The sequence below is a fragment of the Metarhizium album genome (assembly GCF_000804445.1).
Source record: "Metarhizium album ARSEF 1941 chromosome Unknown scaffold_9, whole genome shotgun sequence".
Classification (NCBI taxonomy): Eukaryota; Fungi; Ascomycota; class Sordariomycetes; order Hypocreales; family Clavicipitaceae; genus Metarhizium; species Metarhizium album.
This window is the reverse complement of record NW_024467583.1, coordinates 367,157-387,434: the sequence shown is the minus strand read 5'-3', so window position 1 is coordinate 387,434 and position 20,278 is coordinate 367,157. Positions and strand designations below refer to the sequence as shown.

Below are 20,278 nucleotides of genomic sequence, written 5' to 3'. Positions count from 1 at the left end.
CCTGGAGTTCCCATTCATGACCTCGGAAATGCACCCATGAATCGACAATGCCTGAAGGAAATTAACAGACGCCGCATCACGTCGAATGGAGCTCCCTCCGTCAGTAGAAGCGACACGACCTCAACACCTCAATCTCATCGATTAAGAATTTTTCATGAGACCCCAGCCTAAGGTTCAACATCCCCTGGATAACGAGCTCGCGGCGTCATCATCAATGGTCGCTTCCACGGCACAACGGTTTTGCTGCTCCAATATAGCCCTCGACTCTGTGTGCTGTGATATTGGTCTTTTTATCTCCGTATCATCAGCGGGAATAGCCAGCTTCAGTTATGAAATCTGCGGCTCGTCGTGCCATCAGGCGACTCATTATTCCCAGCGTTGTTGTGGCTGGTGGAGGAGCCTTGGTATACAGCTACAGGCCTCGAAATATTCCCGGCTGCTCTTCTGCTGCGGTCCCTCCCCCTACTTACGGCCCAGATGGATCCTTTACCATGCCACAATTCCCAAACATCAAGTCACGACTGGAACAAATCGCTGACTTGCGCGACAGTGCTGATCCGACTGCCGGAAACGAATATGACATGCTGATTATTGGGGGAGGAGCTACAGGTGCCGGCGTAGCGCTTGATGCTGCAACCCGCGGCTTGAGAGTGGCGCTTGTCGAACGAGATGATTTCAGCAGCGGCACCAGTAGCAAGAGTACCAAACTTGTGCATGGAGGTGTCCGCTATCTGGAAAAGGCAGTGTGGAATCTGGACTACAGCCAGTATCAGCTTGTTAGGGAAGCACTCAAAGAGAGGAAATATTTCCTCCGGACCGCTCCGCACCTGAGTATGTGGCTACCTATTATGTTGCCTCTTGATAAGTGGTGGAAGGCGCCCTACTATTGGGCAGGCACCAAACTTTACGATTTCCTGGCTGGCAGCGAAGGAATCGAAAGCTCCTACTTCCTGACTCGGAGCAAAGCTCTCGAGGCATTCCCCATGCTGAAGCAGACGAATTTGGTCGGGGCACTAGTCTACTACGATGGTGCACACAACGACTCCCGGATGAACGTTTCAATTGCCTTGACTGCAGCTCTTTATGGTGCAACAGTGGCCAACCATGCTGAGGTCACAAGCCTCATAAAAGATGGACGTGGACGTCTTTGCGGAGCCAAAATAAAGGATCTTGTCGCCGCTCGAGAAAGCGGACAGGTGGGGGAGATTACGGTACGAGCCAAATGCATAGTCAATTGTACCGGTCCTTTCACCGACTCAATAAGAAAGATGGACGATCAGGAGTGCAAGGAAATTGTTGCGCCTTCATCTGGCGTACATGTGATTCTTCCCGGTTACTACAGCCCTGGGAAAATGGGACTACTTGATCCTTCAACATCTGATGGCCGTGTCATCTTCTTTCTTCCCTGGCAAGGAAACACGATTGCAGGTACCACGGATTCACCATCTCCAATTTTGTTCACTCCGCTACCGGATGAGGAATCTATCCAGTGGATACTGAAAGAAATCAGCCAGTATTTGTCTCCGGAGATTAATGTGCGTCGAGGGGATGTGTTGGCGGCTTGGTCTGGAATCCGGCCGTTGGTCAAGGATCCCAAGGCCAAGAACACCGAGTCTCTGGTACGCAACCATCTTGTCGACATAGCCCCCTCCGGTCTCTTGACTTGTGCTGGGGGAAAGTGGACTACTTATCGCCAAATGGCAGAGGACTGCGTCGATGCTGCCATTACAGAATTTCAACTTAGCCCTCGTCCTGTTACCAACCCACCACGTGTCGGTGGTGCCGACGTGATTGACCATAGTACCACTTTGGATGGGTCCTGTCAGACTCATAATGTTCGCTTAATAGGTTCCCATGGTTTTAGCAAAACGCTTTTCATACCAATTATTCAGCATTTCGGTGTTGAGACGGAAGTAGCCAAGCACTTGACGGAAAGCTATGGTGACCGGGCCTGGACCGTTGCAGGACTCTGCAGGCTGACTGGCCAGAGATTTCCGGCTCGAGGAGAGCGTATATCACGCTTGTATCCATTTGTTGACGGCGAGGTTCGTTATGCAGTAAGGCATGAGTTTGCTCAGACTGCAGTTGACGTTTTGGCACGTCGAACTCGGCTTGCATTTTTGAATGCCCAGGCGGCTCTGGAGGCGTTGCCTGGCGTAATTGACATCATGACCGAGGAACTTGGTTGGGATCATCAACGCCAAGATCGCGAATGGACTGAAAGTAAGCATGTCCCCCCCACTGTCCCTGCTTCAGATGCCCTTGGCGGCACTGCAGTCCCCTAAATGGTCAAGAAATTAAAAAGCCGAGGCAAAACGAGCCTGCCTACACATCACAAGCATAAGCCATTTAAGAAGCGATGCCCTTTGCGCTGACCAGATCTTCGTAGCTGTGGCTTTCTTGAAATCCATGGGCCTGCCTCAGCCTATGCTCTCGGCTTCAAGAAGGCAGGTAGAGACACGCCAGCTAAATTTTGAGAATTCATTGGAGTGGAACATGTACTCTCGGCACGACAAGCCTGATGATGGTTCATTCGCTGATAGCAAAAATGCCTAAATATTGAATTTCTAGAGTGGCCGAGTTGTTGCTCCAGGAACATGTCGCCAATGTGCTCTGGTCTGACATGGGAAGGCGCAAAACCGACTCACTGTACTTATCCGCATGACTCTGGATTGCAAGCAGGACATCCAAGGGTTTGCTTGGCGCAATGTGCTAGAGCTTTCAAACCCTAAGAGTTACATGACAATATTAGAACAAGTAGGTATGGTCATGTGTGATTATCTCTTTTGGGAAACCATATCCTATTAAAGAAAAACATCGAGGATTTTTCCGTTTGTACACTACCCCAAGCCAGACTCCGTGGTATACTATGCCTCTCTATCATGCTTAAATCTCCGTAGATGCGACTCCGTTGTTATGATGAAACGCTAACGCTAAATGATGACTGACGACGTTCTTTGATGCCGAACTTAATCTGCTTGAGTCAAACCGTAACTCCAGCTCCAATGAGGTAATGTGGTGTGAACATGAAAAAAAGATAAAAAATCGAGAAATCCATGCATCCACGCGTAATGCATGTGGAAAGGAACCGGAGTATGCTGCCCAGGATCTCGTGACATGTTGACTGTCCATGGATTGTATTTTGAAGGTGGCCAGCCGACAACTCAGAATTTATTCCCTCTTTGACTGTTCTTGCAACCGTGGCCGCCAGCAACTTCGTTTTGCAGCATGATGTATCATCAAGGCGGCAACCAGTGACGGCCACTTGTGTGGCAAGCCAGATAGGAAACATTCAGCTATTGTGTGATCTTTTTCTGCGAAAGAATTCGAGGCAGAAAGAAGTGGTGTTTCTTCAATACAGCCCCTTCATGCGTGGCTATGACTTGATTCCCTGAGAGCCGCGTCATAATCGGAGGATGAGGATGTGGGGGTTGACCGACGGCTAGAGGCTTTGCGACTGAATCCCAATTTTTCGCCCACTTTTTTCCAACCTTTATTATGCGCGGCCATGGCACGTTGGAAGCCGCCTGGAGAAGAGTTGAACGTGTACTCTGAAGTCGGAGGAGTAGTCGGAGGAGTAATGGGTTCTGGCGCGGACGGTGAGTTGCTGTCACTATCATCGGTGAGGCTGTCAAAGTCTGCTGAATGAGGAGAAGCTACCGAGCGCTGGGTTTGGTCTGATTGACGGACAGCGTTTTGAGATCGGTGGCTGTGGTGGCCACTATCGTCATTTTGGCCAGTGAAATGAAGAGGGGCGACAGACTGCAAGAACGGAACCAATAGGGAGTCATTCATAAGCTCATAAATAATTCGACCGGCCTCTGCCAATTCTGCGGAATGCGGAGCAGCCGGACCGCTAGGCAGACTTAACAGACGATCTCTAACGCGGGCAGGAATATTCACTTCCCTGGGCGCACAGGGAACAATGTAGACTTCCATGAGTTTGTCCCACAAACCACAGACGCGCGCATTGCTTTCCAGCGACGGAGGGTTTTCTGCGGCAAGCTGGTCGTAGAAGGCTGCATATCGCTGAGAGTCAAGGGTGAACTCCAGGGTTTCCATACAATGGTTCTGTGAAAGATATGCCATGAAAGCACTCAGTGTCCAGGGGGGCGGGGAGGCATCAAGTAGAATCTCGGTCAAGGTTGGAGGTCTAGTTGCCATGTCGATGGATCGCGGCGATGGCGTAGGTGACATGAATATGCCGCCAAGGCAGCGGGAAGACGTATGACTGGAAGAGCAACAATTCCCGAAGGCGGACAAGGGCAAGGATATGTCGTCCTTTCGTGTCGGTATCGTGAGGTAAACTGGAGATGGCCGCCGTAACCTGGGTTTGACCATGTCTACTCAACGGTCGGACGAGAACGATTTAGCCTCCCCAGTAGCTGATGGCACACAAGAGGCAGTACCCCTGAGCGCGCAGGACGTTGAGACGAGCAAACGATATCGTCGTTTGACCAAGTGGGCGAAAGGCGTGACTGAGTGTCTGTAACGAAAAACGGGTTGAATCTACATCGGTGACACTTTGAGGACTGGCGCGGCTCAACGTGAAGCAGATGGCCGAGACGGCCGTGAGAAAAGCAGCAAAAGATGAAGCCGCCTAGGGCTGGGCATGCATCAGGTGCTGCTGCAGGACCGTGCGTGGACACACAAAATGTCGCCGGTGATGTTGACTCGGAAGTAAGGGAAGCACCCCTCTCGAAAAAAGTCTATTGGACGGCAGTTTGGGTAGGGACCAGGAAAGCGTGAGATATTCGATCTATGGTTTGAATGTCGTGGCGGGCGGAACTGCGGCAGGCAGACAACGAATGCGAATTCCAGACTACCATTCAGCAAAGGGTTGGCAGAGTGCAGACGACCGAGGCGAGGATGCGAGCTGGAAAGCCGCCGATAGACGATGGCAGAAGACGTTGATTTGGACGTCTGGCAACGCGCGGGAGATGATATGGACGAGGACAGACAAAGAGGAGGGCCGGGGGTTGCGAGCGGTATGTATACATGTATGTAGTATGGCAAAGTAAGTAGGTGGTGAGGAGTCGGTGGGGTATGGATGAGGATAGCAAGAGGGTGATGTTGATGGCGGATGGTTTAGTAGTGTTCTGTATATAAGCATGGATAGTAGCAGGACCACACAGATCCATGAGGAGCGGCGGCGGCGGCGGCGACGACGACGACGAACACGACGACGACGATGGCGGAGGAGGATCAGGAGCAGGGGAGGCATCAGTTGATAGCCTTTGGAAGAGGTAGGTGGGGTCACCGGTGGGGAGGGGACACCTGGAGTGCCAACCAAGCCCTTGCCTGCGGGTGGCACCAGCCCGCGCTAGGAACTAGGAAGCATTCAATGTTCGGGCAGGGAGGACTGGGGGCTGCTGTGCACATGGGGCCCGAGGGGGGCGCTTGCGAGCAAGTCTGGCTGGTGGTGTCTCCAGTTAACATGAGCCCGGTCGACCAAGGAAGGCATGAAGGGCATTGACAACAACTCCATACTGGACCCTCGATGCTGTCCGAACTAACCTGGAAGCCACCCAAAGACACCATTGGTCCCAGTAGCGCTGCTGCAGGCATTCACGCACAACTAACTGTTGCCTACCTGGCCACACATAGACAGGCTCCCGAGCCTCTTCGTCATGCACGCCACCCAAGTTGCAAGTCCAAGAATGGGCGACAAGGCCGGGGTGTGTGTAAAAAAAAAGAGAGAGAGAGAAGAGCGGGGGGCCTGAGACGCGAATATTTGTTTGCTAGGGGGTTTAAGGGGTTAAGCTTCCACGACGAGAACCGACTTCTACGTAAGTACATACGTACTTGGACCTTTCATCAAGCGTTGGAGTTTACACGGAGTACTCGGTACGAATCACAGAGAGGCACCTGCATGCAAGAGTTGCATCCCGCCACCTGAGAGCATGAGACGTAGTAGAATTTATGCATAGGGCCTTTTCCGGTCAACGGTAGAACTTGGCCGTCGCTGGTTCACTGACCTTCACGTGGCTCTTGGGTACTTAAGTAGGCGGACTCGGCGCACTTCTTAGGTCCCGCAGCATCAATCAAACCCTGTTGGCGGGTTTGGGCCTTGGTTTCGAACCTGCATTGCAACGCACTTCTGGAAGCAACTTGACAAAATTGGTGGCGCCCTCTGGCTACACCCTTCCAGACAATTGTGTCGCACCGATCTCCGAGTTTGATTGTCCACTGAGCAGCTCGACCTGGGGAGATACGAAGTACGGAGCAGACACTCCCAGTCGCCACGTGTGTAGTGCAGTGTCACACACAAGGTCGAGCAAGAATCAAGAGATCCAGTAGTAAGTACTAGCATGTTATGCAGCACTACTACTAGTGGCCTGCCTTGCTGGCCGAACAAGTATGGTCATACAAGTAAGCACTGAAGTACTCAAAGTAAAGTACTTAAGTACTAAGCTAAGTAAGTACTTAAGTACTGAAGGAAGAAGTAAGTAAGCTCCAACGTTCCACCTGCGAGCTGTGGTACTAGTACCCGGACGAGCGATACAGAAATACAGAAACGAGCAGCCAAGTACTTAAGTACTTAGGTACTCAGGTACTCCGTACTCAGTGGTGGAATCCGTGATTGGATCCCCCGCTTCCCCTGACGTTTGCCTGTTTCAACTGCTGCTCAAGAGATTTTTGCACCTCGCCGCGGCCCATGAGCATGCGCTAGAATGCCGCTAGAAGCCATTTCTGAATTGTACTTATAGGTGGCTGGGGACCCGGGTACTTGTCAGTGCTCTGTTTGTATGCGTTTGCCCGTGCCAAATGGCCACTGAGGAGGAAACAGAAAAGAGGGGAAGAGGGTGGGGCACGGAAGGGGGAAGAGGGGAAAGAGTGACGTTTTGGCTCCGTCAGCTCGATGATTGCTCGCATGCTATCCAGTCATGCGTCCAGCCTGGACACTTTATTAATATGGGGCAGCAGGCGCTCTGGACACCAACGAAAAGATGCACGGACCACATCGACCGTGACTCTTATTCCTATCCTTGGAATTTTTTTTTTCTATCCATCCTTGTTCATCCCAATCGAAATCGAATCGAATGATGACCGACGCCGATTTGGCATGGGGCCTCCGGTGCCAGGAAATACCAGCGTCCGCGCATAACCAATGTCTCCGGAAATATTAACCCTCTTACCCGCCCTTCTTTTGCTGCTGGAACCGGGTTGGCAAGGCCAATTGAATTAGTATGACGAGAAACTCGTATTAGCCTCGGGGAACGGAGTGATGATGGAAAATACTTCTCCGCCAATGAGTGCGAGCACCTTTGGACGAAAACCATGGTCTAGCGACTGACTGGTGATCTTTCCGAGCATGGTTCTTTTGCAACCCTGGCGTCACATCGCCACACCGCGTGGTTCGCGCTTAGTCGTTTTGGCAGTCTGCTGTGGCGAGAGGAACTCTGGCGACGTGCATAATCATGATTGACTGCCGACTTCTTCCAGCATAGGTACGGGAAACCTACCCTAGGTGTGCCACTCCTCTGTTGCCCGCACTGTCCAATTCCTAGATGGATGGTTTACTTACTTTGTCCAAGGACATACTGAGTGAGGTAGTCTAGTCAAGCCATTTATTGCAAATGTGCGGAGAAATCTGCATACTCCGTAGAGTTCGGTACTTTAGATATCTCTGTCCAAGCTTGCTCCACGCAATAGTGTCACAACACCACGACTTTTATATCCCCAGCTTTGGCGAAAATCATCTTGCATATGGGCACCAGCTTGGCTTCAATTTGGTACATGCAGAAACTACCACTAGTACCCTCGGGCTATGGGTAGCCAACCAGCCAGGTTGCCAGGCATTTCACTACTCACCTTCGTAGAGTGCTTGGCGAGATGATGCAGTGGAGATGGATCACGTACTCCGTACCCGAGTAGTTATATGGCACCCTGGTTCCATTGCCTGGCTGGTTCCTGAGGTCTGTCCGGATACTATGGTGCGTTTTAACTCGTATTCCAAGCAAGAGATAACTTTCAATTCCACCGCTTCCCACATTGTTCAAATACCAACCTGCCCCTTCCCCAAACGACGGACCGGCCGAGAGATGCATGTCGTAGAAGCGTCAGGTCCGGCGTGCGGCCGAGTGATTGTTTCCTGCCGCCCCTCGTTATTCGGAAGGTTGCTTGTTGCCGTGTGCGGAGTACCCAGTCGCGAGTGCCCCCCAAGCTACATCTCTTACTCGAGCCGCGGAATACAAGCCCCAGTCGTGGTGCAACACGAGAGTTGATCCTCTGGCTTTTCTGACGGAGATGGAGTCCAACGGTGGCCTCCGGCCGTTGCAGTAGACTAGCACCGCAGGTGTCGATCATCGGCCCAATGTCCGTCTACGAAACCAAGGGAAACATGAGAAGAACAAGAGGGCGTCGTGGGCATTTCGCTTCTCGGATAGCACAGCAGGCAGTCATCCGAGAAATGTCGTGTTGTGTGTGCGACTCGTGCTCATCTTCGCCCAGACGCCCCATGGCACCGGTACAATGGATCGGGGCTTTGTTTTCCAACCCGGGTCGGCGATGCCGCGGTGCAGTCCAAACAACGCCAAAACCCCCAAGGGCCCCAACCAGCTGATTTTCTAGAACCCTTCCCGCCTTGGCTGCGCCCCCCACCCCAACCAGGTGGGGGGGGGACCAGTTTGCCAAGTTTTGCCAGTTTTTTTTCCCCTTCCCAGGGGCAGAGACAAGGATCAGGGTGTTTTCAATCGTCGTTCAATTCCCACTCCGAACGGTCATGCCGACCCGGCAAGCGAAGATGGGCCGACAATGTACCGACTTGTCTAAACCGGCTAAACCGCCAAAGCGTTCCCCTCTTTTCAAGCCTCCGGGTGAGATGCGCCGAGCGTCTCGTGATACAACATGCTGATACGGTCGAATGAACGGACTAAAACCTACTAACGGAGCCAACACTCTCCTCTTCCCGTGTCGGCAAATTCCAATTTCTTGAGCAATACATCTATCTATATATCCATCATTCAAAGTAGCCATGCTGGCGCATGCTCGGACCGGACATGGCCCATTCATTCAACATTCGAATGCCGCCGCGCCTTGCGTTGTAATGGGTTGAATAACCACAAACCCAGGGTAGGGTGTTTGGCAAGGCCACTCAATTGCCAAATATCATTCTTATTATTTTTAGTAATACATACTCCGTATAAGTATGGGTGTTACTGAACTTGCCCCTATCATCGGTTCCTGGCCGATCCACGAGAAAATTTGGAGCGCCACAATTATTAACCCCCCCCCCCCAAACCACCCCCCAATATGCACTACGTACAAATCGTACTTCACTAATCACAGGTGTAAGGTAAGATATACGCGAATATCTCATGAGATCTCGTGGCATGCCGTACAACATCCAAGTATAAATTGGACATTTTTGACACGCAAGCTTCCCTTCCGTTTTGCTGTCTTGAAAAAGAAACTTTTATGCAATCTTATCCTCAATACGTCAACATTGCTACCCGCGCTACAAGGGGTGCTATGCATTCAAATGCATTTCGCGTCTTCTCTTATTTTAGCTTCTCCGGATTAGCTAATCACGGAAAAAAGCAAAAACAGGGAAAACGAAACCTCAGTCTTTGGTTGCTATTTATAATCCATCTAGTCCACTGACTACTCTTTCAGGGTACCGGGTATCTAATTATACAAAACTCCTCCCGAACACCATGCCATGCAAGTGGTCCCTAATGATACAAACAACAGAATCAATAAACCCGAAGGTCGAAGTCTCCCTTAAAGCCCCCATTCAAGAGCATACCGGCCAGCCTGAGACGTTGCTGCGGCATGTCCCTTGTAGCATAGCTGTCAATGGGGTTAAGGCCCAATGCAATGCACATCCCGTTGGTGACAGTGTGTACGCCGCAGTCGTACCCGTTGGTTTGTCTTGGAGCTTCGTGTTGTGCTACCTTCCACTCATCCTCCACAAAGGTTTCCTCTAGAATGTATTGGAGCCATTTTAGCACCAGATTAATGTATGTTGGAGATGAACCCCCTGGATTCAAGGAATCCATATGTGCTACGGTCCTTTTGCTTGGTCGAATAACAAGGAGTGTCCAGTGACTCCTCTCGCAGACGGGGAGAAGAATAGTGTCCACCTGGAGAAAATTTTTCTTTTCTACCCCATGGCGTCGAAGGGTTTTTTCTGATTTGTTGAATCCGTTCTCTCGCAAATATTTGAAAAAGAATGAGGACATAGCAAGACACTTGCGGGTGTTTTTCTTGATATCCTTGATGCCGGAAGCCGAATTAATACACTGGTCCAGCCAATTGAGACAGCCATTGACAATTTCATCATTCAGCCACTCAGTAGCCTTCACGACTGTGGCAAAGTCATGTCGCCTGAGATTAATGCCGTCTGCTGTTTTTGCAAGCGTAGTTTTGGGTGATTTGTGGAGTGTTCCCTGGGTCCGTTCAAGCCAGTGATCACTAAGGGGTGACACAAGAGGCTGCTTTGGAACGCGAAGACCACCAGTTTCGGCAAGTTTTTCTTCAAGTTCTCGTCGAGCGCGCTCCTCAGCATGCTTCCTCGCGTCTTCGGCTGCTTTTTGAGCGGCCTGCTTCTTCTTGATGGCAATGCCAGCTATGGCGTCGTCGCTAATGGCGAACAGTTCGGCAGATGGAGCTGACAACATTCGCTCAATCGCCAGCGAGGGATCAATCCCGTCGTCATTGGCGGGCAGCTGGGGCTTAGATCTTTTAGCCCCATGAAAAATTGAATTGACATGGCGATTGGTGTGCTGAGCTCGGAGATATTCCAGTTCATGTATGTCTAAGTTATCTGTAGAAGGTCCTGGCTGTCGAAGTTTTACGCCACTAATAAAACTGGGATCATTGGCGCGGTCAGAGTCGGGAAGCAGCCTGCGAACGTCTAGTCCCAGATGCGTTCGTTGTCGAGGTGTGATAGTGTCTTCGGTAAAACGCACAATTTTTGGAGCGCGGGTCATAGTGAGCCGTCTTGGCGCTTTGCGGTTCTTTAAAATTGATTTTACAGCTCCAATTTGGGCCGTTGCAAGTGGTTCTTTGGCGACGAAATCTGTGATGTAGGTCTTTTCGATCTCGCGGTGCTGGTCACTTGGTCCACAATAGATGGTCTGAAATTCCTCCGGTGTAAGGCGAGATATATTGGCCTCAAGAAATTCGGCTCTCAAGCGATCAGTCTTGGTCAACCCTTTTTTGGCAATGGGAGGACGTGGTGATTCAACGCGGGGAGGTAATGGCGAGTCTTCGGGCTTAGTCACCACGTCAAGATCTTGAGACTCATCGTTCATGTTAGGAAAAGCTCCCGGGAGAATTGGATAGACATAACCTGGGTCCAACCGCTGGGGAGGCGGAAAACACTCCAGGAGCCGACCGTGAAAGTGGTCAGAATGCACATAACTTGGAAGAACGATGTTGTGCTGGAATGCTGCCATGTCGAGAACCACTCGATCGATCATGTCGGTTGGCATGGGATAGTTCTCCAATTTGTGGTTCAATTTGAGAATAGTCTTCAACACAACAAAAAGGCTTGGGTCGGACAGAAACTTCTGGATTCGGGAAGCTGTTTCGAGGTTCTCCGGTGTTGGAGTGTCTGGCCAGACTGTTGGCACTCTAGGATACTTGTCCCTGATTTTGATGAATCTGCCGATTTCATAGACACTGTTCAAAAAAGTTATCATCGATCGGCATAAATAGAACCAGAAGCTCAAAAGATCTGTCCCATCATGGCCCAAGCTGAGCGCTCTGAGGTCATTGGCACTATTCGTCATGGCAGGCAACAGTGGTTTAAGGAGTTCGTTCATCTCTGCACGCGATGGTTGAGTGTACAGGATAGAGCCCGCTTCGTCAAAGCAATGGCGAAAGTGGCTATAACGGGAGAGGAGTAAGCGAAGGCCATCTCGATCCAACCATTCAAAGTCGAAGACGTGAGAAGTGAGTTTGACACGCTTCTTGGCGACATCGATACTGCGTGGATCTTGTATCTCAATATAGAAACGAGACTCAGACACTTCGTAAGCTTGATTGTATACTGGGTTCAGATGTCAGCCATGTACCAAGCCAACAGCAGGCAGGGGGAATGAAGTACGTACGAATTCGGCTGAATCTACCAGTCAGATCTGAAAAGCTGGAAAAGATATTCGTCATCATCCCGGAGATGATTTCTGGGAGAGGTTTGGTGTGGGACATGTACGCCTGTAGAGGGAGGAAATAAGTAAAACTTCAATGTGGGACATCTCGTGCGGCATAGTCACACCTCAACTTTTTCCTGGTACTCAAACTCGGATTCGGGAAGAATGCCTTCGCGAATAATTGCAATAGAGGATGGACTGTCGGATTGAGTCGAGATTTGCGTGGCAGCAACCAAATCAACCTCGGAGTATTGAGCGCGACGCTTGTTTGAACGGATTCCATTGATTTCAACAAATACCGTATCCGAGTTCTTAGGGAGGCGAAGCTCTTGTGGTGCAGGTCTCGGCTCTCGAGGTACCCGCTGTCTATGCAGAGAAGCCAATGCGAAACAGATATCTTCTTGTTGGTGATCGGACGGGTCAAGTCGAGGATAGACAGTATCGGCCAGAAATTTTTGCCTTAAAAAGAATCTTGGTTTTCGGTGCGCAGGTGGACGATTTGTGTCGGACTGCAGGCTCGATTCGGTCAGGTTCTGCTCAACTCGGGGGTAATGTCTCTTGAGCTTGGGGAACCGAGGCAACCAAGGACGTCTGCTATCACGCGGGCGGTTAGCGACAATTACTTTTCCTCCGAAGAACAAGTTTGCAGATAGAATGTCTGTTGATTGGACAATAGACGAAGAATCAGAATGTGCAGCGTCGTTCGCGGTACCGCCTATGGAGCCGTTGTCGACACGAGAGAAAAAAAATGACAAAAAAGGAAGTCTCGAGAGATAGTAGAGCCAGCCTTGCTGGGACTCAGACATCTTGTCTTCGATGATGGTGAATAGCAATCAAAAAAGTAAGGAGCATACAAGCAAAAGAGCAAAAGTAAAAGCAGCAGTGCCTACCGAAGCTGTGTCAAGTGATGATGCAAGAAAGAGACCACGCTCGACGACGAGGAGGGAAGTCGCGTTAAAGCATTGCCATGCGACGCGGAGGGGCTGTTGCGTCGTAAGCGCGTTGTTGTCAGAGTCGGTAATAGGTGTAGTGCGTCGACAAAAAGTCAAAAATGAAGCCAAAGGCGAGCTTCAAGCGAGAAATTCGAAGAAAGCGGCAAGTGTAAGCGAGGCGCTGGCGAGGCGCTGGCGAACCGCTGGCGTTGGGGGGCGCGGCTTCGCTGAGAAGGCTAGCGACTGCTAACTTGGAAGCTGTCTAAAGATGTGTTTTGGATCATGGAAGAATAATTGCTGGGCTGCGGTGCACTTTCGTTCGGCCCTGGAATAACTTCGGGGCAACTGTAGCCCCCCCCAACCCAATATTGGGCCACTCGCAGAGTGCCCTCCACCAATAAGGTTCCTCAGCTATCTTGGCCCTCTTAGAGCTCGATAAAATGGGGATTTTGTTATTGATTGATTTGATTTACAAAATCAACAGTTTGAAGCATCTGTACTCCGTAACATTTGACGCATTGAGCAGGACTCACTCCAACCCCCTACGCTCCCATCCTGACTTTTCGGATTTGACTGCATACTTAATTCTCGAATGATCAAATAGCTACTGTACATGGTCATGCTTAGAAAACCAAGCCCCGCCTCCCATGTTGTCAAAGTTGAAACGGTGTGACCAGCCTGCCTCAAACACCTGAACACAAAGGCTGATGTCCTCGGATCGCTTCGGTGTCTCAGCATAAAACAGGCAGCGACTAGATGAAATAATTCGGGTGTTGACAGTACCAGCATCCACGCATATATCGTTACGCACGATTCCTCGATCTGGCTCCTGTCTTCAACCGAAGAGCCGTTATATCGGCAGGAATGAGCTTCATGTGCTCATCATCAAGTCTGCACCCGCGCGTAGTGTCGTCGTCCGTCAAATGCTTGTGATGTTACCTATGCACACACACCTCCCCTGGCGCAATAGAACCATATTATCGATTTCTGCAACATCAACGGCATGTAATGCTACAGCTGAGGAGTATCTGCCACTAGATTTTTAGTGCAAAAAGCCGAGAAGTACTCGTTCAACGCGTTAACCGTCCCCGTTCCTTCTACGAGACTAACGATCACACCAACATAACCATCGGGACGAACCACCACCACTGCACCTCTTTGTTCATCCAGGCCCATCTTGGCATGTGCTGAAGCACCTGAAAAGGGTACCCTTCGATCCCATCGATCATCCGCATAAATGTGGTCCCGATAGCGTGCCAGAAGCCGCGGTACAACCTTGGAAATTTCAATATTCGATCGTTTGGTAGCGAATATCGTGCAGAGGGTGAAAAATAAGCTGTGCGGATTATGTTGTTCGTGGTGTGATACTGTGTCAACATCATTTCTGGCATAAGTGCCATAGAAAGAACGTTTCGCACCGAGCCCATTCGCGAGATCTTGCAATGCAGCTTGAGTAACGGCTGGATTTCCAGCAAAGATGAAGATACGGAATGAGCCATTGAGCGGCACCTCCTGCTCCAAGTGTACGACATTCGCATCCACCACTCTTGTAACGTCGGAATTGATGAATATGTGGCCCGTTCGAAGTTTCGTGCCCTCAGGTTGGATAAGGGTTGACTTGGCCGGATGGTCCATTGACCAATTGACCTGGTTGGGCCCATAGGCCACACCATATCCGCTAGTAAACTCACACGATTCCTTAAAAACTTTGACAAATTCGTCTTCCACTGTGTCGCCGCGGCCTGCAGGTCCGCCTTCAGTCGCCGCCTCTACTTCCTTGGCTGCGGGGGGGCGCTGGGAAAACAACTTTGCGTATCTGTTGTCAAAATCCAACAGGCTTTTTGCTACCCCTCTGCGCTCCGTCTCGTAAGTCTTGAGGAGGTCGCGGTGTGCAAGACCTCCTTCAACCACGTGTATCTTCCAGGCCAAGTTGAGGGCATCTAGGAAGGCGGTGTTCATGCCCTGGCCAGCCTTGGGCTACACAGATGCGGCCCGTGGGCCTCTGTTAGCACTCAGTCTTTTTCTAAGACAAACAATGCCGGTTCACTGTAGGGGAGAAGGGAATTGGGCTTACACTATGTGTGTGGCATGCATCACCACCCAGAAACACACGCTGATCTAAGCTGTACCTGTCCGATATTCCTTGTCCAATGGGGTACACCGAATACCACTCGACGCGCTCCCAGTCTATCTTATACGGGTGTAGAATTCTCTTTGCCGCCTCTTGAACCTGTTCTAGCTTAGCTGTCTTTCTTGGATTCCAATCCGGTTCATCTGACGAGGCGATTTGTATATAGAGTCGAACCATGTTGTCCTCTCGGGGGATGACCATGATAGAACCGTGTCGACTGTGAATAGTGCATTTCATCTGCAATCATCAGACCCGATTAGACAATCACAAACCGGATTTTGATCGGAGATATGCCCTGGCTCCATACCTTTATATCGGGGAAATCTGTATCGACAACGCCGTCCATAACTCCCCATACGTGCTGTATAGGATCAATGTGTTTCACTCTGATGTTTAGCAGCTGACGCACAAACGACTTCGACCCCTCGCCGCCGAAAAGGTATTTAGCCCTGACGGTCTCTGTTACTGTCCCGTCTACATGTTTCAACTCAACCCGCACGGGGTGCTCAGGATTTTTTTCCTCGTCAGACTCGAAGTTTGTAATGGTCCACGGCCGCTGTATCAGGACGCCGTTTCTTTCGAGATCATGGATGAAAACATTTTCAATATGTCCTTGGTGAATCAATGTGGTGAAAGGATAGCGGGCATCAATAAAGCTTGGGCAAGTCGCCCATGTTCCAGTCCGAACAATATCGTTCCCAGACTGATCTGGATTCCAGAAGGCCACTTCGTAAACCCGAGCCGGCTTGTGAGCCATGAGATCCGTTTTCAGTCGCATGTTACGAAGCAGGTCTAAGGATCTGGGCTGAATGCCATCAGCTCGTCCAGTTTTTGTTGGCCCTGGTCGGTTGTCAAGGTGCTTTACTCGATAACCCCATCTGGCCAAACACGTAGAGAGCATCAACCCTGCGGGGCCAGCTCCCACGACGACTGCAATTATTCGAGTTAGCGTTCGGCATCATTACAAACCACGAGGCAACTTGTGGATACAAATGCTGGCTCGGGGATAAGTTAGAAGTCATACCAATGTCGTAGAAATGGACAGGCCCTCCTTCCATGGCGGGCTCAGTCATGTTGGCTGACTGTAACTGGGAAGGAATAGTGCTTGCACAGGAAGGGATCGCTGTTGACATAATAGGAAAGGAAAAAGACGAGCGGCCTACAGGCGAGTCAATACAGTCGCAAAGTGAGAATTAGAAATTAGACCGGTGGTAGGAATACGAAGACTGTAGTGTTTTTCCCTGTAGGTGTGCAAAAACAGCTTTGTATGCACGCTGTCCGAATGGGAGATTCTTGCAGGCTGTCAGCATCAGCCGCAATACTTGCTATACCAGAGAAAGTGCAGCGATAGGATTCTAGAATTGGGTACGTCAGAACCAACAGACCGAGACGCACGAGGCATAGAGCTCTATTTATCGACGGCAAAGACATGTGGGTGCGCCGTGTTAAGGTGGTTCAATGCTGCAGCAGATGCGGGAGTACATGATTCTGGTCTGGAGTACATGTACTCGGCCAGGCAAAGCCGCAGTCCCAACTCGGAAAGCGCAGGCAAATATTTGGCCACGGCGGCAGTGGCACTCTGCCAAACAAGCCAACAATTCCATGGTTCCAAGTGCCTGCTTAGGTTCCTAGGCTAGCCACTTTGTACTCCGTACCTGGAGAGATAAGAAGGGTCAACGGTTCAAGTTGCCTCGCCACTTCCCCGAAACCACGGATCGGATGCACGTGCAGACACGGATTCTAGGCGCGGCGAGGGGCGAAAAGGCACTTGAGCACGGGAAGGAGTTGCCACAGCCAGGCGGCTCAAGTGCTGGGATGGACACAGTTCCAGTTGAGCCGGGTGGTTGCTCCGATCAACCAATGGCGGAGCGGCGGGGACGGATGCTGTAAATTAATGTGGTAGGCTAACTGTCCAGCCCCCACCTCCGTAAACTACTAGGTACCCAGGTACCTACTTAAGGTAAGTACTCAAGTACCTAGGGTAAGCAAGACCCGGGAACAAGAAGCGGGAGTCAATGTCGAACTCGCACGCGAATCACCTCGGGACTGAAGCAATAGACTAGACCTCACGGCCTATGAAACCAGAGAGTCTGTCCCGCCGGAGCCTCCACTTACAATGATGCGTGATGTCTGGATATTCTCCTGAGCATTATCACCTGTAGTGCAAAGTACTTAGACAAAGCCGTCCTTGCCCCGTCCTGACTTCGAATTGAACATGGTGAAGCAACGCCTACTGCCTTCAAGCAAACGAGCGGAACGGGGGAATCCGTTCGAGTGCATTGGTCATAAACTCAGTGTTCAGGCTCACAAAAAAAAAATCAACCAATAGTTAGTTATTATTTTTCCAAAAAAGAAATTGTACTCCTCTCACAGTACGTACTCTGTAAGGAGTAAGACGTTTTGGTCTCGGGATCTGACATCGGCAAGTCTGAGCAATGGAGAAGTGGAGGAAGTGGAGACTCGAGGCAGTTAAACCGTGGCTGACCGGACATTGTCATCTTGCCAACCGGCTTGGCTGCTACCCTAAAATATTCTTAGTAGTGTAACCGCATTAAATGGAGAAGTGACCCGAACCAGGCGTCTGCTAGTGACGATGCTTACATAATAGAAAAGATATGTGGTAGTTCCCAAGAACGATTCCCTAGCTTCATCTGAATATAAGCGACTTCTGTAGATAAATATCTGCTTCATTGAAGTATGTCCCTCTCTCGCTGCCAGCTGGCAGGGCCGCAGCGGCCAGCTGGCAGACTGACCGACTGATAACTGCGCTTCCCTGAATCAGGCTGGAAAAGAATGACAACATGCCGCGTCCGCTCGTGTCACTTCTTCACCGTCTGTTGAAGTTAACTTTGCAGGGTTTTATTCCGAGTATTCGATTACTCCTTGTTTGAGGTGACGAGTTTTGGCTCAATCAAGGCCAATCTACTACTCGTAGCTCTCAACACCCCGTCGTCAACACGCAAAACCGAGTACACCTACTGGTCTGGCATTTAACCTTGTTTCCCACATGTTCTGAGCATATGGACTCAAATGACTTCCCAGGATCCGGAACCGAATCGAGGCACTGCTGACCTCAGTGACAAGCCACCTCCACCGTCGCCCACGACACCAAAATGTTCATATGTAACAAAGTCTAGGGGCAGTTCGCCTGCGAAACGCCATGCCAGACAGCCGTTGACAATACGCGTCAACTTGACCGAACGACAGATGAACAAAGTGACCCAAGCGTAGGTTGTCTGCCTGTATCGAGTAGGATGCCATGCAAAACGCGTTGACTGACCAGATTTGCCCAAGCATAACCCATACGGTGGATAGAAGCCCTAGCAGAATGCAGAAGTCCACAATGCCAACGCCCCCGAGCTTCAAGAGGGACATTTTGAATACAAATGGAGGACAATATTATGCTGCTGACGGCTTTCCCACTATCTCCGAAACGGTACCAAACAGCCCGGGTAGGGTTGGTGGTACTGAAAGCTTGTCTCAGCGTCGGAATCATGTGGCTCTGTCTCCAATTAATACATTTGCGCAGGTGCAACAGTCCCAGATCCATCACTCCAAGCGAGAGCCGTTTTCTGGCTCAGATTTCTTGCCTGAGGGACAGTCTTCAGGGAGAACGCTGTCTGGAAATGGTGACGGTCCCGGACCTGGGAGTAATGGTTACATAGCTTCCGAGAAGACAGAGTATACAACATATACAACTGATCTTGAAACCCCGGGGCAACAGGTCAACAAAGCTATTCTCGACATGTATAAATCCTGGTCAAATATTTCAGGACCGGACTCCCGGCCAGAATACCCAAAAAGACACCAGAGCCTCATGAAAAGACCCAAACGATCTCAGAGTACATGTGCAGCTCCAGATTTGTGCAGGGCCCCATCGCCAGCCCCGGTTGAGGTCATCACAGGAGTGAGTCGACATGAGGTTCCACATAATTCCAACGGAATGATCGAGCCCAGTCCACAGTTCTCGCCACTTCCTCTTCACTTTCAAGGACAGAGCTCTTCTTCGACGAGGAGAGGTGAGAAGATCATGATTGGTCAAAATGGGTGGCTGGAGTGCACAAGCAAAGTCGATGACGATGAGAAGAAGCCGCAAGTAAAGAGACTAGGCCTTTTTCTGAACAGCATCAAGAAAATCGCAAAGGACGTGGTACGTATAGCAAGAAAAGGTGTGTGCATAACGGCATGGATCAACTGACAGCGGGGGGATTAGACGGCAGAGCTAAACGCGTCGCATAGACGACCCAACCTCTCATCGCCAGACTTGATGAACTCAGCTCAGGTCACGATATCCTTGGATGCTCGAGAGCAAAGCTTGTTATACTGCGAATTAGAGTTCCACTTGACCTCTGCCTTGAATGATTATATCACCGCGGAATTTGAAAAGGGGCATTTGCTGCCCGACAATCTCAAAAAGACGTCAGACGCTTGGTCTCAGCAAGGTCATCCAAGGGTAATTAGCTTTCGTTACGATTTGGAGACCCAGTTAGAGCTGGTAGCCTTACATCTCGACGAATTCAACTTTTACGGCCGACGGCAAAACAACCCGGCGGAGATACTAGGACTTCTTCACTCGATGAAGGTGAATGCTCGTGCAATGCGAGTTCGCACCTTCTGCCAACCAGACTCGGTCATTGCCAAACAGCTAATTGATTCACAATCTTTGTTTAACATGTTGAGCGTTTCTGACTCTCAACAGCTCGCCCTGGCCGAAATTGGTCGGTTCTTCAGAATGATCGTCGACAGGGAACGTGCAAACCATGAACCGGTAGGAAGACACACCAAGTCAGCCATCAATGGAAAACCCGAAGGCTTTGGTTGGCAAAGTAGCCTTCAAGAAGACTTGTGACGGTGAAGCCAACAGATGGAGCTGAACCATGTCCTAGCTACATTAAGTACAAGGCTTCTCCGTGCTTCGACGCGTCCTTGTAACTACGTAGTGCAAAGTTGGAGAAGATACACGAATATTAAAGTTTGGTGGGGATTGGCCGCAATCTTTTCGTCCTTCTTCTTCGTTTTTGCATGGAATCATTGACGCATCGACGGCATCTTTGCATACAATCTTAGAAGAGAAACAAAATGTCTGTGGAGGACAATGGTTACAGGCAGCCCAA

General features: G+C 50.4%; 6 protein-coding genes across 6 annotated transcripts; 3 read left to right on the top strand and 3 right to left on the bottom strand.

Annotated features, from left to right (window-relative positions):
- Positions 1-329: 329 nt before the first annotated feature.
- On the top strand, positions 330-2,285 carry MAM_04223 (glycerol-3-phosphate dehydrogenase; the record flags this gene model as incomplete). The annotated part of the gene is made up of 1 exon (XM_040823021.1): positions 330-2,285. The coding sequence occupies one exon, from the start codon at positions 330-332 to the stop codon at positions 2,283-2,285; it is 1,956 nt and encodes a 651-aa protein (XP_040678900.1).
- A 1,081-nt stretch (positions 2,286-3,366) lies between these two features.
- Positions 3,367-4,164, bottom strand: MAM_04222 (regulator of G-protein signaling; the record flags this gene model as incomplete). Its single annotated transcript, XM_040823020.1, has 1 exon — positions 3,367-4,164. One exon carries the CDS (start codon positions 4,162-4,164, stop codon positions 3,367-3,369), a length of 798 nt encoding a protein of 265 aa, XP_040678899.1.
- A 5,534-nt stretch (positions 4,165-9,698) lies between these two features.
- On the bottom strand, positions 9,699-12,907 carry MAM_04221 (sentrin/SUMO-specific protease; the record flags this gene model as incomplete). The annotated part of the gene is made up of 3 exons (XM_040823019.1): positions 9,699-12,001; positions 12,063-12,165; positions 12,227-12,907. The coding sequence occupies 3 exons, from the start codon at positions 12,905-12,907 to the stop codon at positions 9,699-9,701; spliced, it is 3,087 nt and encodes a 1,028-aa protein (XP_040678898.1).
- Positions 12,908-14,044: 1,137 nt separating this feature from the next.
- Positions 14,045-16,237, bottom strand: MAM_04220 (phenol 2-monooxygenase; the record flags this gene model as incomplete). Its single annotated transcript, XM_040823018.1, has 4 exons — positions 14,045-15,010; positions 15,108-15,381; positions 15,437-16,094; positions 16,189-16,237. 4 exons carry the CDS (start codon positions 16,235-16,237, stop codon positions 14,045-14,047), a joined length of 1,947 nt encoding a protein of 648 aa, XP_040678897.1.
- A 2,255-nt stretch (positions 16,238-18,492) lies between these two features.
- MAM_04219 (uncharacterized protein) lies at positions 18,493-19,362 on the top strand (the record flags this gene model as incomplete). Its single annotated transcript, XM_040823017.1, has 1 exon — positions 18,493-19,362. One exon carries the CDS (start codon positions 18,493-18,495, stop codon positions 19,360-19,362), a length of 870 nt encoding a protein of 289 aa, XP_040678896.1.
- Positions 19,363-19,431: 69 nt separating this feature from the next.
- On the top strand, positions 19,432-20,013 carry MAM_04218 (uncharacterized protein; the record flags this gene model as incomplete). Its single annotated transcript, XM_040823016.1, has 1 exon — positions 19,432-20,013. The coding sequence occupies one exon, from the start codon at positions 19,432-19,434 to the stop codon at positions 20,011-20,013; it is 582 nt and encodes a 193-aa protein (XP_040678895.1).
- Between the last annotated feature and the right edge of the window lie 265 nt (positions 20,014-20,278).